We start from the raw sequence: 19,486 nt of genomic DNA on the forward strand, positions 1-19,486 counted from the left end.
AGAAAACCAACCAAAGTTCCTACTGCTTATACGTCTACTGACCTCTACTGGAAAGAGCTTGTCAGCAACACATTCGCTCTCTGTTATGATCCCACTGACATATTCCAGTGCTCCATCTGCTGTTTAACTGGATTTAAACACTTTGACAACATTGTGACCATTCATTTGTATCACCTGATCATTCCTTTAGCACATTTTAGCAGCAGAGATTAAAGTCGGCATTATAGACATGAACAATATTCCAATAAACTGTAGTTACTCCCATCACAATTTTTATACTTCAGAAATTATAATATCTTTATTGTCACAAGTAGGCTTACGTTAACACTGCAATGAAGTTACTGTGAAAAGCCCCCAGTCGCCACATTCCGGCGCCTGTTCGGGTACACAGGGAGAATTCAGAATATCCAATTCACCCAACAGCACGTCTTTCGGGACTTGTGGGAGAAAACCAGAGTGTCGTGTTAATCACCCTGGGGTAACACGGACTGCAACTGGATGCAGTTGTATGGTGATGGTTTAATATGCTTTATTGAACTTGTTAAGCAGTGCACAGTTCGTTGTGGATTTGACACTCTACTATTCTAAGCGTGCTTGTTATAACTAACTAGACCAGACTAGCTCTGAGCCACGTGTAGAAGGTGCTAACTGATATCTACACCCTGACTGTTACTCCAATTGTCACCAGTAGAAAGAGGCAGAGCGTTGATGCCTCGTGTGTTTTAAAGTGGGAGACCACCTTCTAGTGTTCTGCCTGGTGATTGGTTGTGTTCTGTCCTGTGTGTTGATTGGCTGTACTGGGTGTCTGTCACTGCCTGTCTGTATCTCATTATGTGCATGAGTGCATATCATGACATCTCCCCTTTTAAAAAAAAGTGTTGGTTGCTTGGAGCATATGCAACTGTATTTACATGTAGAGCTATTTACATAAAATGGCGAGTGGATGAATATATACATAAGAGGTGTCTAGCATGCAGATACAGAACAACATTTTCAAGATAAATGTCTAGAAGTCCAATCTTTGGGGCTTGTGTCTGATCCTTGTCGACCGCCTGAGAGGTGGAGGTGGGGACGACGGCGCCTTGACGGGCGGGATTGCTGCCAGATTGCTGGCCTCGTGGAGCGAGGTGTCCAGAGGAGGCACGACAACATATGGAAAAGTAGGATCTGGTGGCGGGCAGACAACTTTGCACAGTGCCCTTCTGTTGCGCCTGACAATGGAGCCATCAGCCATACGAACTACAAACGTTCTGGGAGCAGCCTGTCGAACAACAACTGGAGCTGACCAGCCTCCATCAGGTAGCTTGATCCGAACAGCATCTTCCGGAGATAGCACAGGAAAATCGGTAACATGAGCACCGTACGTCAGCTCTTGCCGGTTCCTGAGTTGCTGCACCTTTTGCAGCATTGGGAGGTGATCCAGGTCTGGTAAGTGTATGGCTGGAACAGTCTCCTTGCAGGCCTTGATGACTGTCCTTGATGCGAGGTCTGACAGCCTCACAACTTCCGGGTAATTTGAGAAGTAATCTATGATGAGCACATAGTCACGTTCATTGGCGTGAAAAAGGTTGATTCCCACCTTGGACCACGGAGAGGTCACGATTTTGTGTTGCTGGAGTGTTTCTTTTGTTTGAGCAGGCTGGAAACACTGGCAGGCCACACAATTGAGGACCATGTTGGATATGTCCTGGCTGATCCAGGCCAATAGACAGCCTGCCGGGCCCTGCGCCTACACTTTTTGACCCCTAGGTATCCCTCGTGGATCTGTTTGAGCACTAAACTCTGCAGACTGTGAGGACTAACGATACAATCTAGCTTGAGGCGGATCCCCTCGACGACTGTCAGGTCGTCCTTCACATTAAAGAACTGAGGGCACTGCCCTTTTTGCCAGCCATTTGCAAGGTGGTGCATTACACGCTGCAGAAGAGGGTCTTTGGCAGTCTCTTCACGAATGCTGATCACTCTTTCATCTGACGCTGCGAGGTTGCTGGCACACAGCTGCACCTGTGCCTCAATCTGGCGGATGAAGTCAACCTGTTCACAGGGTGAGGTGATGGAACGTGACAGGGCATCCGCAATTATCAGCTCCTTGCCTGGGGTGTATACTAACTCAGAATCGAACTTTCGGAGTCGAAGGAGATTGCGCTGAAGCCTGGGCGTCATGTCATTCAGGTCCTTATGAATGATATGGACCAAGAGTCTGTGGTCAGTCTCCACTGTGAATGTTGGTAGACTGTAGACGTAGTCATGGAACTTTACAATGCTGGTTAGGAGGCCCAGGCACTCTTTTTCTATTTGGGCGGACCTCTGTTCAGTAGGAGTCACGGCCCTTGATGCATAAGCAACTGGAGCCCAGGATGAGGAGTCATCCCTCTGGAGGAGCACTGCACCAATGCCGTCCTGGCTTGCGTCCGTGGAGATTTTTGTTTCCCTGTCCGGGTCAAAAAACGCTAGTACTGGAGCAGTGGTGAGCTTTGCTTTGCGCTCGAGCCACTCTGCTTGATGTGTGGGTAGCCACTGGAATGCAGTGGACTTCTTTAACAGTTGCCTGAGAGCCGTGGTGTGTGAGGCCAAGTTGGGAATGAATTTTCCCAAGAAGTTCACCATTCCCAGGAAGCGTAGTATCGCCTTCTTGTCTTCCGGGGTCTTCATGGCATTAATGGCCTTATCTGTCCCAATCTGGTCACACCCTGCTGGGATATCTGGTCGCCCAAGAACTTGATGGTTAACATGCCAAAGGAGCACTTGGCCTTGTTCAGCTTGAGGCCGTTTGCGTGGATAGGCCAAAAGACTTGTTTGAGATGAGATATGTATTCCTCGGGGGTCGTGGACCATATGATTACATCATCTACATAGATACGCACAGCCTCAATGCCCTCCATCATCTGCTCCATGATCCTGTGGAAAATTTCAGAGGCTGAAACAATGCCGAACGGCATACGGTTATAACAGTACCTGCCAAATAGTGTGTTGAACGTGCAGAGCTTCCTGCTGGACTCGTCCAGTTGTATCTGCCAGAAACCACGCGATGCATCTAGCTTTGTGAAGAATTTGGCGTATGCCATCTCACTGGTCAGTTCCTCCCACTTCGGGATCGGGTAGTGTTCCCATATTATGTTCTGGTTAAGATCTTTGGGATCTATGCATATCCACAACTCTCCTGAGGGCTTCCTCACACAGACCATCGAGCTGACCCAGTCACTCGGTTCTGTCACTTTGGAGATGATGCCCTGGTCTTGGAGCTTCTGTAGCTGTGCCTTTAAATGTTCCTTCAGAGGAGCCGGCACCCGGCGTGATGCATGGATTACAGGCGTGGCATCAGGCCTGAGTAGGATCTTGTAGCTGTATGGCAGAGTGCCCATTCCATCAAACACATCCGGATATGGAACAAGGATGTCATCAATGTCAGCCTGAAGATCCACATTGGAAGAAGACATGGCATGGACTCACTGTACGAGGTTGAGTATGGGCACCGAGCAGGGATGCCTTATCAGGCTTGACGATTTTGAATCGCAGTGTGACATTGATAGTCTTGTTGGAGACGAATAGATGACAAGATCCTAGTGCAGTTATGGCATTGCCATTATAATCAAGGAGCTGGCAGGCTGGCGGAAGAATTTTGGGTTGCTTTTTAATGCAGTCAAAATCAGCTTGAGAGATGAGATTGGCAGAAGCACCAATGTCCAGCTTGAACTGGATGCTGCATTGGTTAACTTGTATGACAGCACGCCATTCGTCCGCGGAATCCACATTGAGGATGGATAGGCGTCTTTCTGAATTTCAGGCGGCATACTCACATGTAGTGATGATGCCCACACGATAGGGGGACTCCAGGCAGTCGTCCTCTGGATCCGTAGTGCTACCAGCATCAGAATCCAGTAAGCCTTGCTGTACACATCGAACGCACTTGCGTTGGAATTGGGATCACTGGCCCTTGACTGGTGGTGCAGACCTGCACAAGGCTGCATAATGTCCAGGCTTCCCACAATTTAAACATCGCCTGCCTTTTGCAGGGCATTGCCGCTTTAAGTGGGCGGTGCCACAGTTCGGGCACGTCATGACATTGATGTCGTTACGCTCCGTGCATCGTCGCACACGCGCAGTGCGGTCAGCCAACGTTCGCACCTGCGTAGTTTGGTTTTCAGCCGCTTCGTTCTCCTGTTCGTGTTGCGCATGCGTGGGGCCCCGGGAAAAGCGTGCGAAATGGCCGCTTTCATTGATACTGAGGCGCTGCATCCGGGCGTTGGCCTGTACACTCTCTGCCTCGTGGGGGGCAAGTTTTTCGTATTTTGCCGATTTCTCGCATACTCATGCACTATACACATCTCGATTGCGACTGGCAGGGTCATGTGCTTAATTTTGAGGAGTTGCTCCCGCAAGGAATCGGAGTGCACCTAAAACACGATCTGATCCCTGATCATGGAATCAGCGGTTGCAGCATCATTGCAGGACTGTGCTAATATATGGAGATGAGTTAGAAAGGATTGGAATGGTTCATCCTTACCCTGAAGGCATTGCTGGGAGATATAGCGCTCAAAGGACTCGTTTGTTTCGACTTCACAGTGACTATCGAACTTCTCCAAAACGGTCTTGAATTTGGTCTTGTCCTGGCCGTCAGAAAAATTAAGCGAGTTGAAAATCTGGATGGCTTGGACCCCCACAATTGATAGGAGCAGCGGATTTTTCTAGCATCGGACGCATCCTCGAGGTCTGAGGCCTCAATGTAGAGAAGGAACCTTTGCTTGAAGACCCGCCAGTTGGCTCTGAGATTGCCGAAGATCCGTAGCTGTGGAGGGGCCTGGATCTTCTCCATGCCGCTGGAAGGCACTTGCTGGTCGTCACGGAATCACTCGAGGTAAACCACTTAGAGATAGTAGACTACTGGTACCATGTCGTGTTAATCACCCTGGGGTAACACAGACTGCAACTGGATGCAGTTGTACTTGAAAGTAGACTCCAAACTATGGTGTTGGTTCAATACGCTTTATTGAACTTGTTAAGCAGTGCACAGTTCGCTGTGGGTTTGGCACTCTACTAATCTAAGCGTGCTTACTATAACTAACTAGACCAGACTAGCTCTGAGCCACGTGTAGAAGGTGCTCACTGATATATACACCCTGACTGTTACTCCAGTTGTCACCAGTGGAAAGAGGCAGAGTGTTGATGCCGCATGTGTTTTAAAGTGGGAGACCACCTTCTAGTGTTCTGCCTCGTGATTGGTTGTGTTCTGTCCTGTGTGTTGATTGGCTATACTGGGTGTCTGTCACTGCCTGTCTGTATCTCATTATGTGCATGAGTGCATATCATGACACAGAGCACCCAGAGGAAACCCATGCAGAGAGAGATTGTGCAGACTCCACACAGACAGTGACCTAAGCCGGGAATTGATCCTGTGACCCTGGAGCTGTGAAGCAACAGTGCTATCCACTGTGCTGCCCTACACTCAGCTCGTCTCCCGTGACATACGTTATTCTGTAGAACTTCAAAAACACAGGCGCAGTGGTTAGCAAGGCTGCCTCATAGCACCGAGGACCCGGGTCACTGTCCGTGTGGAATTTGCACATTCTCCCCATGTCTGCGTGGGTCTTAACCCCACAACCCATATGTGCAGGGTAGGTGGATTGTCCACGCTAAATTGCCCCTTATTTGGAAAGAAAATGATGTCGGTACTTTACATTTAAAAAAAGAACTCCAGAAACTGGTGTGAGAGCCTAAACTAAACGACGATGCAGCAACAGTAACAACTAAATGGCCAAAACAGTCCAAAGGTGTGTGGGTTAGGGGGATAGGGCAGAGGAGGACTTGGGCCTAGGTAGGATGCTCTCTGCAGGAGGGTCGGAACAGACTCGATGGGCTGAATGGCCTCCTTCTCCGCTGTAGGGATTCTAAATCTAACCCAACACTGAGAATTAACTGTACAATACTAATTAATTGAGACAGTGACCGTACTTTATTTGGGCTTAGTATCTAACTTCCCTTTTCCCGCTCCACCCCCATCGTTTCTATTATATATATTCTCGCTAGTATTTTCCAACCTATAAGACTTGCCAGCGGATGCTCCGGTTCTGTAAACCACAGGCAGACTTAAAATAAATGCTGTAACAGCAGTAAAGCTTAAACATCAGAAAAAGCTGTAATAACTGAATATTAACCCCAAAGACCTCCAAAAATAAAAATGTTCTTGTACTGCCTTCTCTCACTGTGCTATTACTTCAAATGTTATTTTGTTCCATCTGGTTTGACCTTTTCTTCTTAAGTTTATAAAAAAAACCTTTTCTCACCACTCGTCTGGAGTATTTCAGAGGTGGAAGTAATAACTTTTTCATAAATGTCACTAGCTCTCCCAGAGGTTCAACTAATTTAAATGAAGGAGTAGCCAAGCCTCGCACAACAGGAAGATCCCAGTGACAACCCCAGTTTGCGGCGAGTGGCCCAATTTCGCCCAAAGTGGCAGCGGTCGCATTACAATTGGAGTCAGCACGCGGAGATTTGTACATCAGTGTGGGCATCATGAGAAGACATGGATGACATAAACTGGAGGGCTGTGGAAAATACTCCAGCCAACAGGAGTTTGAGAAGGTGCCAGGGGGAGCATTTGGCCCTCGTAGAAACCTCTAATAGACCAGCAAATATAAGAGAGAAAATAAAAGGATTTTTCCATTGGCTGAAGTTCAAAGGCCCATGCGCTGCTGATGAATAAAGCTTCAGAGTCATTATGGCACAGGAAGCTATCTGGCCCATCAAGTCCATACCAACAAAACATTTGCTAATGCAGTTTGCCCTAATGTTGAATTCCTTGCAGCGTGGCTGAACCAGATTCTGCAGTCTGATTGTTATTGAAATCGATCTTTGGTTCGCTAATTGCATTGCAAGTTTTCTGTGAACTTTGTTCTTCATATTTCAATCTGCATCAAATACATAGTTAGGTGCAGCAGCAATCAACCTTAATATGGTTCAAACAACCTCCAGCATGGCACCCTCAATAATGTATGTCACTTTCTTTTCCCAAGCGAGCAATCTCCATCAGTGGTACAAATACTTAAAAAAAAATTTTTTTTTAGAGTACCCAATTCATTTTTTCCAATTAAGGGGCAATTTTAGCGTGGCCAATCCACCTACCCTGCACATCTTTGGGTTGTGGGGACGAAACCCACGCAAACACGGGGAGAACGTGCAAACTCCAGACGGACAGTGACCCAGAGCCGGCATCGAACCTGGGACCTCAGCGCATGAGGCAGCAGTGCTAACCACTGTGCCGCCGTGCTGCCCACTGTGGTACAAATACTTACTGCCAGATTATGGATCCTGATGTTCACTGGAAAGTAATTGTACACAGGACTATGAAAATTAAAACTTGAGGGCAGCAAGGTGGTGCAGTGGTTAGCACTGCTACCTCACGGCGCCAAGGTCCCAGATTCGATACCGGCCCTGGGTCACTGTCCGTGTGGAGTTTGCACATTCTCCCTGTGTTTGCGTGGGTTTCGTCCCCACAACCCAAAGATGCGCAGGGTAAGTGGATTGGCCGTACTAAACTGCTCCTTATTTGGGAAAAATGAATTAAGCACTCTAAATTTATCTAATAAAAACATTTTTTTTAAATTCTCATTCCCTCTCGGTTCAAACCATGACAAAAGAACAACATTCTTACACAGGGTGTCATAAGAATTCCCAAGGTAACTGGGAAAAAGAGGAAAAGCGTTAAGCTTTTTCCTAGATCACTGTCAAAGGCAATTTGCAGAGAGCCAATACTCTGTACAAGATTTCCTTGCCATCTCAAATCATTGCACTTCAACGGTAATTTACTTTATCGAGCATTTGAGATGTTGGTAAGAGGAGGCAGTTTCTAAATACAAATACTATTCTTTGTGTGTGAGCACAGAATATAGTTTTACCATTGTCAGCAGTAGGAGATGTTCTTTATTCTCTTGCTCCACTGCTCGGCTTTGGTTTTACAGATCACGGTTCATTCTCTAAATGGTGGTTTTTTTTTTTTACAAAGTCGGAAAGCAAAGAGAACAAAGTACATGGACATCAGGGGGTGGGGTTCACCATGCAGTAAACACATGTGTTTCAAATCTTCAAGTCACCCCCTCCCTATAGCTCAATGGAAAGTTCCTAAAATAAAAGCGACACACAACAAAGGCTCCAAATCGGAAATAAAAACAGAAAATGCTCAAATTGGAATGTTCTGAAGAAGTCATGTTCGACTCGAAACGTTAACCGTTTCTTCCTCCACAGATGCTGTCAGGCCTGCTGAACTTTTCCAGCATTTTCTGCTTTTATTTAAGCCCTTCGTCCTGGTCCGGGCTGATAGCAAATCTTAGCTGGGCAGCAACAGGGGCTTTGCAACTGGTCTTAACATTACTGGGGTAGGAAGGAGGCAAGACACAAATGAGGGAGGAATCTCAGCTCTGATCACTGGTCATAACCAATGCTAAAAGTGTGTTTGTTCAGACAGCAGGATTGATGCCCAGTCTTCAAAGACAGATCTTAGGCGTGGCATGGTGGCACAGTGGTTAGCACTGCTCCTCACAGCTCCAGGGTCCCAGATTCAATTCCAGCCTAGGGTGATTTGACTGTGTGAAGTTTGCACTTTCTCTCCCTGTGTCTGCATCTCCGGGTGCTCTGGTTTTTTCCCACTGTCCAAAGATGTGCAGATTAGGTGGATTGGCCATGCTAAATTGCCCCTTAAGTATCCAAACAATTAGGTGGCGTTACTGGGTTATTTGGATAGGGTGGAGGCGTGGGTTTAAGTAGGGTGTCTTTCCAAGAGCCGGTGCAGACTCGATGGCCCGAATGGCCTCAGTCTGTAAATTCTATGATCCAAGTTGAAGCTGTCAAGTTGGTTTAGCACCTTCATCCAATTAGTGTTCGTTATCGTCAACCTAAACAGTGAGTGTTGACAGCCAAAACCAATCCTATCCTAATTTGATGATGCGCGCGCGTGCATTTTCAATATGTCACTGGATAGTGATTTGGTGCAAGTTTCATTCCTGGTCTTGAGGCTTTCAGGCCAATCGTAGCGACCCCTGTTATCACCACAGTTGAAATGAGACTGGAAACTGAACCTTAAAGCTTTTGTGCTTTGTGTGGCTTTGCTCCTGAACGTCTTTCTCCAAAGGTCTCACCATTTCGGATAACCCCAGCATGTACACAAGGTTAGAAAGTTGATGTTCATTGAAAAGCAATGTCAAAGCAATACACTCAGTTGATAAATACGGAGCATCGGCAAAAATTAACCTTGAAAGTATCGTCAAGCCTTGTGTGCTCTAAGTGTTTACCTGCAAATTCTCAAAAAGCACTCAATGTTGAGGGCTGACAACTGATAATTCTCCACTGTTCAAACCATTCAGAACACAAATTACAACTGAAGAAGCTAAAATCTGGTTTCACTGATTTCCATGGAATTCTCTCTGCCGTTTTGGTAGCCCATTCAAGGAGAAATAATCTTTTTAAAAACCACAACTATTTGTTATCGGTTTTATTGACCATATATTTATCATCATTGTTTACAAGGTTTAAAGAGACAAAGGTAACTATTCCTAGGAAAACAACAGTGAATGAAAAGAAATAAAAGCAGGTAAACATATGTCAAACCGGGACAGAGTAATAACACTCCCATTCTCAAACATGCTGGCAGACTTGAGTCTATTAAAAGGTTTCGACCATACTTTAAAGTCACGATTCTGGCTTTATTTATTTCTACTGTTTGCGGTTACAGTATTCCAAATATTTCAGAATCAATATCCCACACAGGTTCATGGGAATCCATCATCATCATCCTCTGCCATTTCTTTTGCAAACTCCAGGTCTTGCTGTTCCCGCTCTCGCCGCTCCTGTGAGGCAGAGGGGGCATTTAAAATCTGTACAATATATTCACTTTTATTTTCCAGAGCTATAGATCTGAATCATGGCCCGTAACTTCCGAGCTCCCCAACGGCGGATTTGGGGGATACCCCAGAGATGAGCTGGGGAATCCCTCTCGGACCTTTGCAGTTAAGCATTTTCACATTGTTAAGGGGGTTCTTTTTTAAAAATAAATTTAGTGTACCCAATTCATTTTTTTTTTCAATTAAGGGGCAATTTAGAGTGTTCAATCCACCTACCTTACACATCTTTGGGTTGTGGGGGAGAAACCCACGCAAACAAGGGGAGAATGTGCAAACTCCACACGGACAGTGACCCAGAGCCGGGATCGAACCTGGGACCTCGGCGCCGTGAGGCAGCAGAGCTAACCCACTGCGCCACCATGCTGCCCGTTAAGGGGTTTCTAATTTGCTCTGGGCAATTGTGCTGTGCTGGGCATCATCTGAAAATGCGACTTAAAACGTTACACTTTGGATGGTTATGATTTGGTTACTCTGAAAAAGTTACAAGAATTAAAAGCTCTTTTAACTTCTGGGTAACTATCGTAAAGATCCAGACTGACTGACCCCCCCCTCCGGAGACTCCCCTAAACCCCCAACTAAAACCCACCCCACTGTGGTTTTCCACACGTCGACTCCACCAAGCATTCGTCCAACCGGCAGACCCGATTGAAATCAATGGCCCCCCCACATCTCCCATTGGAAAGTCATCCAATCTCCTTCTCAGACTTAGCTAGGGTTTCTTACTCCACCATTCCATTATCCTAATTTTATTTTAAAAGTTGCTCAAGTTTCCTATTTTCATTTGACACCCTTAATTTTAAATTGCTTCCTTGTATCCTGTGTCATCAGAAGAATGTTCCTGAATCCAATTTTTGTCGCAGCTGCAAAATCTCAACAACGGCCACTAAGTCCTGCTCCATTCCAGAATGACGGCCAGGAAATGCAGCATTCCCATATAATTTTCCTCAAGTTCAGGAGTTAACGTTATATCTATCTTTGATATACCCAACAATAATTCCACACCTTCCTTGTAATACAGAATACCCAAATTAAAGACATTTATCCATATTTGGCTTTAACAAGATCAGATACAACTCCATCAACATAAGCCCCAGTCTTACATATTGTCCTTCCCAATATTCTATTTGTTTTATTTACTGCCTGCGAAATTGATTTTAGCAATCTGCCTAACTAGCTCCCCGAAATCTCATTCCTCCCCTGACACTTGAAGCAAGTCACAGAATGGTTACTGCATGAAAGAGGCCATTCTGACCACAGTCTCTCTACCAATTCTCTGTAAGAGAGGCTTGGTTAGCCCTACTCCCACCTTGCCCTGTAGTTCTTCAAATTTCTCTTCAGATAATTTGAAAGCCACAATCTGCCACCACCACACTCTCAGACAGTGCATTCCAGACGATCGCTTAATACGTACTCACTTTTATGCTCCCATCTAATTTAATCACTTTGACCATAATGTTTAGAATGCCATCTGCCATCTCTCTGCCCATTGACTTTGACTGCCCAAATCCATCTGAGTGATCACACATTACCATCAGCAGTTGCTGCATCCAATTTGGTGACATCCACAAGCATAGGCACCTTGGAAATGATCTGTCCTCTCATTTATATCAAAGTAGTAGTCCCAACACCAACCCCTGATTAATGGCACCAGCAATTATTACCAGCATGGCACCTTTTCATCTACTTTTCAGTTACACATCAATCCTGTCTTTAACTCTGCATCTATCCCATGGAATACATTTTGCAGATCAGACTGTTATGTTCAACTCCAGGTAGAAAACATCTACTGCCTGATCCTTACCAAATAGATACAGAATCTTGTTAAAGAAATCAGCTGAATTGGTCAAACATTCCCTTCTGAAGGGGCGGACAATGACCCAGTGGTTAGCACTGCTGCCTCACGGCGCTGAGGACCCGGATTTGATCCCGGCCCCGGGTCACTGTCCGTGTGCAGTTTGCACATTCTCCCTGTGTCTGCGTGGATCTCACCCCTACAACCCAAAGATGTGCAGGGTAACGAAAGAGAAAATGCTGGAAAATCTCATGCTGGAAGCATCTGTAGGGAGAGAAAAGAGCTAACGTTTCAAGTCCGATAACTCTGTCAAAGCTTTGACCAAGAGTTATCGGACTCGAAACGTTAGCTCTTTTCTCTCCCTACAGATGCTTCCAGCATGAGATTTTCCAGCATTTCCTCTTTTGTTTTAGATTCCAGCATCCGCAGTAATTTGCTTTTACCCGATGTGCAGGGTATGTGAATCGGCCACACTAAATTGCTCCACAATTTATAAGAAATTATTTTAAAACAAATTCCCTTCTGGTGGATCATGTCTAAATCAGTGCTTCCAGATACTCTCTCCTGTTGTTTCTCCACTGCCCCCCCCCCCCCCCCCCCAAACCTTTACATCAAAACTCCAAACAGCTTCCCTATAATCATTGCTACTTTCATCAATTTATAAGGACCAGCCATATAAATACTGTGTCTACAAAAGCAGGTCAGAGGCTGGGAATTCTGAGGTGAGTAAATCACCTCCTGGCTCCCCAAAGCCTGTCCACTATCTACAAGGCACCTTCGCAAGAGCAATTACAGATGGGAATCAATTGCTGGCTTAGCCAGCAACGCTCGCATCCCTGAAATAATTTTTAAAACAACAATACCAATCTCACCTCAGCTGACTCCAGGTCTTTGTTGTATGATTTGGGTGGGAATCGCATTGCCTGTAAAACAAATGGACATTTGAGATTTCTATAGGTTCAAAATAATAAATGCTCTGAACGATAAGTCCGTCTTTACATACTGATGCAATAGAATTGTCTTGGGGCACATCCTGTCCAAAGATATGCAGGTTAGATGGATCTGTCATGTTAAATTTCTCCATAGTGTCCAAAGATGTACTGGTTAACTGGGGTAATGGGGATAGGGTGGGGTTGTGGGCCTAGGTAGAGTGCTCTTTCAGAGGGTCAGTGCGGATTTCATGGGCCAAGTGGCCTCCATCTACACTGCAGGGATTCTATGGGCTCTGTTAGCACAAGAATCAAAGTACTCATATTTTTTCTCCCGCCAGACCTAAATACTTTCCAACGCAAAGCACTAAATGTTTGGTCAGTCAAGCACTTTGTGACTACAGAGGTCGCTTGATTCAAAGCCATTAATCTCAGCACTGCCACCAAGATGTGGCACTGAGCTACACAACACTAACCTTCAAATACGATAACTTTTAAAGAATATGTCATCAATTGTTGCAAAATAATCTTGTCACATAATTCTTTCAGTGAATAGAAATATTTTTGTGAAGTAGACATTGGAAGCTAAAGAATAAAAACAGTTGCTGGAGAATCAGATTCTACCAATCCATATAAACTGTACCATTTGGATGGGTTCCTCCCTTATCAGGACCACATCACTGGACTATTCACCCAGAGGCAGAGAGGTGACTTCATTTCCCACCAAGGTAGTTGGGGAATTTAATTGTTACTAATTAAATAAATCTGGAATTAATCTTTTTTAAAAACTGGTAGTGTACCCACAATGGTGACCATGTAACAGCAGATTGTCATACGAACACATCTGGTTCACAAATATCCTTTAGAAAAAGAAATCTAGGGGCGGCATGTGGTGCAGTGGTTAGCACTGGGACTGTGGCGCTAAGGACCCGGGTTCAAATCCCGGCCCTGGGTCACTGTCCGTGTGGAGTTTGCACATTCTCCCCAAGTCTGCATGGGTTTCACCCCCCCACAACCCAAAGATGTGTAGGTTAGGTGGATTTGCCACGCTAAATTGCCCTTAATTGGGAAAAAAAAATAATTGGGTACTCTAAATTTAATTAAAAAAGAAATCTCGACACCGAGGTCCCAGGTTTGACCCCGGCTCTGGGTCGCTGTCCGTGTGGAGTTTGCACATTCTCCCTGTGTTTGCATGGGTTTTGCCCCCACAACCCAAAGATGTGCAGGGTAGGTTGGTTGGCCACACTAAATTGCCCCTTAATTGAAAAGAAAAAGGAATTGGGTACTCTAAACTAAAAAAAACAACAAAAACAAAAAAGAAATCTGCGATTCTTACCCAGTCTGATCTATATGTGACTTCAGACCCACAGCAATGTAGTTGACTGTTAACTTTCTTCTGAAATGGCCTAACAAGCCTCTCAAATTGTCAACAAGGATGCTCACCTTCTCAAGTGCAACTAGGGATGGGTAACAAATGCTGGCCTTGCCAGCAACACACACATCCAAATAGAAACAAATACTCTCACTCCCTCACACAAATTCTGCACAGGCTTCAGGTCTAGAAGCAGAAATGGTAGTAGAAAGAATATGCAGGAGTATTTTTTCCTGAGAAGAGCACTTGGTCTATGTGAGCAACAACCCAAACAGCCATCTTTATGAGATGTCGAGTTGACCAATGCAAATTTTTTAAATGGCTGAATTATGTATCACTCCAATCTGAAAGCTATGGATCAGAAATAATTCTACATTCATGTCAGTCTTAGTTGTTCACTTCTCATCCTAAAAGTTCAATTCAATCAATCAACTATGGAAAGAGCTAGGTTTCTTTCCGCCTTACTTTGACAGACATGTTGTGGATATCCAGACAGAAGGAGATTCTCTGGTGAAATGCCAGTTGAGGCTCTCTTGTGCCATAAATGTCGATGGTCTCTTTAGATTGGACGTATCCTCTCTCATGGTTAATAGATGCTTCAATCACTCCATCACGAATGGCCTGGTGAAAAAAGACAATTAGAATGACACATTTTCCCCACCCCCAGCAACAACTTTCTCTCTTCCTATTCTGAAAGTGCTGTCTCCTGCTGGGTTTCGCAAATGTCTGAAGCTCCAAACTTTCTGACTTAAGCGGACACCCTTTGTGCGAGAGGCCAGAAAGTGAATGATAGCAGATGGTTGAAGAATGCCAGGCCACTACACTTTACAGTAGGAGTCACTGGATACCCACCGGATAATTTTCTCCCTGCTAACAAGAGGTCAGTTGTAACACTTGCTGGCAGAATCACTTAAATTACTCCCCCATCATCAGACTTTGACTTTCTGCTCAGTCTACCATCGGAACCTGCTCATTTTAATCACTGACTGCCTCTAGGACCTTTAATTCAAGTGTTCACGATTTGGTCGGCAAAGCACTGGGTCATAACAACCAATGGAGAAGGAAAACAGGCAAAGTATAGAGAAGCCTCTGCTCAGGGTGACCCCATTGCTGATTAAACTCCATTCCAAAACCTTCACTCAGAGAAGACTACCATTGTGCCAATTACATTCTCCCCCCCGCCCCACCCCCACCCAATAATTTTTATTTTCCCATCACTCCTTCTTAGGTTTCAGTATCATGTTTCATTTTCCAACCAAGTGCTCAATAAACATTTATACCTGGGTGCTGGCAAGACCAACCCAGCCGGGGCAGCTATTTCCCTACTCCATAAAGAGGCACCACCTATAATAATAACAGAAAATGCTGGATAAACTCAGCAGGTTTGGCAGCATCTGTGGAGAGAGACAGGGTCAATGTTTTGAGTCTTCATGCTCTGAAGAAGAGTCATACGGGACTCAAAATGTTTTTCTCTCCAAATGCTGCCAGACCTGCTGAGAACTTCCAGCATTTTCCGTTCTTATTTCAGATTTCCAGCATCCGTAGTAGTTTGCTTCTAGCGAAGAAGTGCTAGCCTATGACATATGGACCTCATATAAACCACCTCATATAAATTCACAGTAAACATAGAACATAGAAAAATACAGCACAGAGCAGGCCCTTCGGCCCACGATGTTGTGCCGAACCTTTGTCCTAGATTAATCATAGATTATCATTGAATCTACAGTGCAGAAGGAGGCCATTCGGCCCATTGAGTCTGCACTGGCTCTTGAAAAGAGCACCCTACCCAAAGTCAACACATCCACCCAACACTAAGGGCAATTTTGGACACTAAGGGCAATTTATCATGGCCAATCCACCTAACCTGCACATCTTTGGACTGTGGGAGGAATCCGGAGGAAACCCACGCAGACACGGGGAGGATGTGTAGACTCCGCACAGGCAGTGACCCAAGCCGGAATCGAACCTGGGACCCTGGAGCTGTGAAGCAATTGTGCTATCCACAATGCTACTGTGCTGCCCTTAAGAACAAATAAATCTACAATAGATCATTCTACCATAATCCATGTACCTATCCAATAGCTGCTTGAAGGTCCCTAATGTTTCCGACTCAACTACTTCCACAGGCAGTGCATTCCATGTCCCCTCTACTCTCTGGGTAAAGAACCTACCTCTGACATCCCCCCTATATCTTCCATCATTCACCTTAAATTTATGTCCCCTTGTAATGGTTTGTTCCACCCGGGGAAAAAGTCTCTGACTGTCTACTCTATCTATTCCCCTGATCATCTTATAAACCTCTATCAAGTCGCCCCTCATCCTTCTCCGTTCTAATGAGAAAAGGCCTAGCACCCTCAACCTTTCCTCGTAACACTTACTCTCCATTCCAGACAACATCCTGGTAAATCACCTTTTCCAAAGCTTCCACATCCTTCCTAAAATGAGGCGACCAGAACTGTACACAGTACTCCAAATGTGGCCTTACCAAAGTTTTGTACAGCTGCATCATCACCTCACGGCTCTTAAATTCAATCCCTCTGTTAATGAACGCTAGCACACCATAGCCCTTCTTCATAGCTCTATCCACTTGAGTGGCAACTTTTAAAGATGTATGAACATAGACCCTAAGATCTCTCTGCTCCTCCACATTGCCAAGAACTCTACCGTTAACCCTGTATTCCGCATTCATATTTGTCCTTCCAAAATGGACAACCTCACACTTTTCAGGGTTAAACTCCATCTGCCACTTCTCAGCCCAGCTCTGCATCCTATCTATGTCTCTTTGCAGCCGACAACAGCCCTCCTCACTATCCACAACTCCACCAATCTTCGTATCGTCTGCAAATTTACTGACCCACCCTTCAACTCCCTCATCCAGGTCATTACTGAAAATCACAAACAGCAGAGGACCCAGAACTGATCCCTGTGGTACGCCACTGGTAACTGGGATCCAGGCTGAATATTTGCCATCCACCACTTCTATCAGTTAGCCAGTTCGTTATCCAATTGGCCAAATTTCCCACTATCCCATGCCTCCTTACTTTCTGCAGAAGCCTACCATGGGGAACCTTATCAAATGCCTTACTAAAATCCATGTACGCTACATCCACTGCTTTACCTTCATCCACATGCTTGGTCACCTCCTCAAAGAATTCAATAAGACTTGTAAGGCAAGACCTACCCCTCACAAATCCGTGCTGACTATCCCTAATCAAGCAGTGTCTTTCCAGATGCTCAGAAATCTGGCCTTCCAACACAGAGCTGGTTTAGCTCAGTGGGCCAGGCAGCTGGTATGTAATGCAGAACAAGGCTAGTAGCACGGGTTCAATTCCTGTACCAGCTTACCTGAACAGGTGCCGGAATGTGGCGACCAAGGGATTTTCACAGTAACTTCATACTTGTGACAATAAAAGATTATAATATACTATAATCAAACAACAAGACAATGTTTGTTGGTTTGAGAGAAATTCTAAAACTCTTCAATATTTTTAATGCAGTGAAAAATAGAAAATGTATAGCCAACCTGAAATGTGAATTTATATCTTTCGGATATTGATCAATCTCCTGTCCACTAGCAGTATATTTTGTTTTTAATTTCAGATTTCTAGCAACCAAACTTTCTTTTCTAACACCTCCTATTGAAGTTACCTTGGCAACTATAAATTCAGCGTCTTCAGGACTGTCCAGCTGCAGTTTCTGTGCTATGTCAGTGAGAGAGATGCGGGAGTAAGATAAACTAATCATCCTTACACCTGCAGGGGGAAAAGAGAAGTAATTTTAAAACTTGTGCATGATTTTTAGCGATTAGCAAGCATTAGCGAAACATACTAAAGGTATCAGGGTTTTTATTTTGATGGGCAGTGTATTAAACAGAGGAACACAGCCTTCTATCAGATTTATTTCAGCAGATAATCCGATAAGCTCTGCACTCTTGTCCTCCCAGTCTACTGCTTCCATCTCTCAGGCTCTCAATCTGCCATTGGCCTCTCCGGTTCCCAGTGCGCTCCTGCCCTTTCCCTAATTTTTCGATATTTTAAAATGCTGCCCCAACTCTCCAAGGATATCCCGTCTTAAAAGCTGCAATGATGGAACTAAAGGTCCAGTTTCTATTCCTGTGCTGCAGCGGCAATGAATAACGCACCAAGTATATATTAAAATTAAACTGTTTACATTCTGGGCATCTGCAGTGACTCCTGAAAAAGCAGCACATTAATTTCCTGATGGTCTCTCCTGCCATTGCTCACAGGAAGCAAAGAGGCAACCAGAAATCAAATCTTCATTTATTAATTTTTTATTCATTCATAGGATGTGGGCATCACTGGCTAGGACAGTTGTCATTGCCTATCCCTAATCACTCAGGAGAGCTGTCTTCTTCAAATGCTGCGATCAATGTGGTGTAGGTATATCCAGGGTGCTGTAAGGAGCAGTTCCAGGATACTGACCACTGACAGTGAAGGAACAGCGATATATTCCAAGTCAGGATGGTGAGTAGAGAGGGCGGCATGTGGCACAGTGGTTAGCACTGGGACTGCAGCGCTGAGGACCCGGGTTCGAATCCCGGCCCTGGGTCACTGTTTGTGTGGAGTTTGCACATTCTCCCCGTGTCTGCGTGGGTTTCACCCTCACAACCCAAAAGATGTGCAGGTTAGGTGGATTGGCCACGCTAAATTGCCCCTTAATTGGAGAAAAATAATTGGGTGCTCTAAATTTATTTTTAAAAAAGGATGGTGAGTGGCTTGCAGGGGGACCTCCAAATGGTGGTGTCCCGATGTATCTGCTGCCCTTGTCCTCCTAAATGGTAGTGGTCACGGGTTTGGAAGGTGTTGCCGAGCCCAGGTGAGTTCCTGCAGTGCATCTTGTAGACGTTACAGACGGCTGCTAATGTGCGTCATAGAATCCCTACAGTGCAGAAGGAGGCCATTCGGCCCATCGAGTCTGCACCGACCAATGAAAGAGTACTCCACCTAAGCCCACTACCCCGCCCTGCTCCTCTAACCCTTTCGCCTAACCTACACATCCTTGGACACTAAGGGACAATTTAGCATGGCCAATCCACGGAAACTGCACATCTTTGGACTGTGGGAGGAAACTCCCGGAGCACCTGGAGGAAACCCAAGCAGACACAAGGAGAAAATGTGTAAACTTCACACAGACAGTCACCAGAGGCTGGAAATGAACCCGGGTACCTGGTGCTGTGAGGCAGTAGTGCTAACCACTGTGCAATCGTGCCGCCCACCGTCAGTGGAAGGAGTGAATCTTTGTGGCTGGGTTGCCAATCAAGTGGGCTGCTTTGTCCTAGATGGTTTGGAGCTTCTTGAGTGTTGCTAAGCTATCGTCATCCAGATAAGTAAAGAATATGCCAACACACTCCTGACTTGTGCCTTGTCAATGGTGGATAGGCTTTGGGGAGTCAGGAGGTGAGTTACTTGTCACAGGATTCCTAATCTCCGACCTGCTCTTGTAGCCACAGCATTTATATGGCTAGTCCAGTTCAGTTTCTGGT

The 19,486-nt window shown here is 45.4% G+C and overlaps 1 protein-coding gene across 1 annotated transcript in view; it reads right to left on the reverse strand.

Annotated features, from left to right (window-relative positions):
- Positions 1–9,466: 9,466 nt before the first annotated feature.
- The window catches only part of psmd3 (proteasome 26S subunit, non-ATPase 3), a 39,685-nt gene continuing 29,665 nt past the window's right edge, over positions 9,467–19,486 (reverse strand). The window contains exons 9-12 of the mRNA XM_072487354.1: positions 17,632–17,735; positions 14,449–14,604; positions 12,555–12,605; positions 9,467–9,836 (exon numbers count right to left, since the gene is read on the reverse strand). Coding sequence (XP_072343455.1) covers positions 9,759–9,836; positions 12,555–12,605; positions 14,449–14,604; positions 17,632–17,735 — 389 coding nt within the window. The 3' untranslated portion in view covers positions 9,467–9,758. The remainder of the gene's footprint in view (positions 9,837–12,554; positions 12,606–14,448; positions 14,605–17,631; positions 17,736–19,486) is intronic.

This window comes from Scyliorhinus torazame, chromosome 21 (assembly GCF_047496885.1).
Source record: "Scyliorhinus torazame isolate Kashiwa2021f chromosome 21, sScyTor2.1, whole genome shotgun sequence".
Lineage (NCBI taxonomy): Eukaryota > Metazoa > Chordata > Chondrichthyes > Carcharhiniformes > Scyliorhinidae > Scyliorhinus > Scyliorhinus torazame.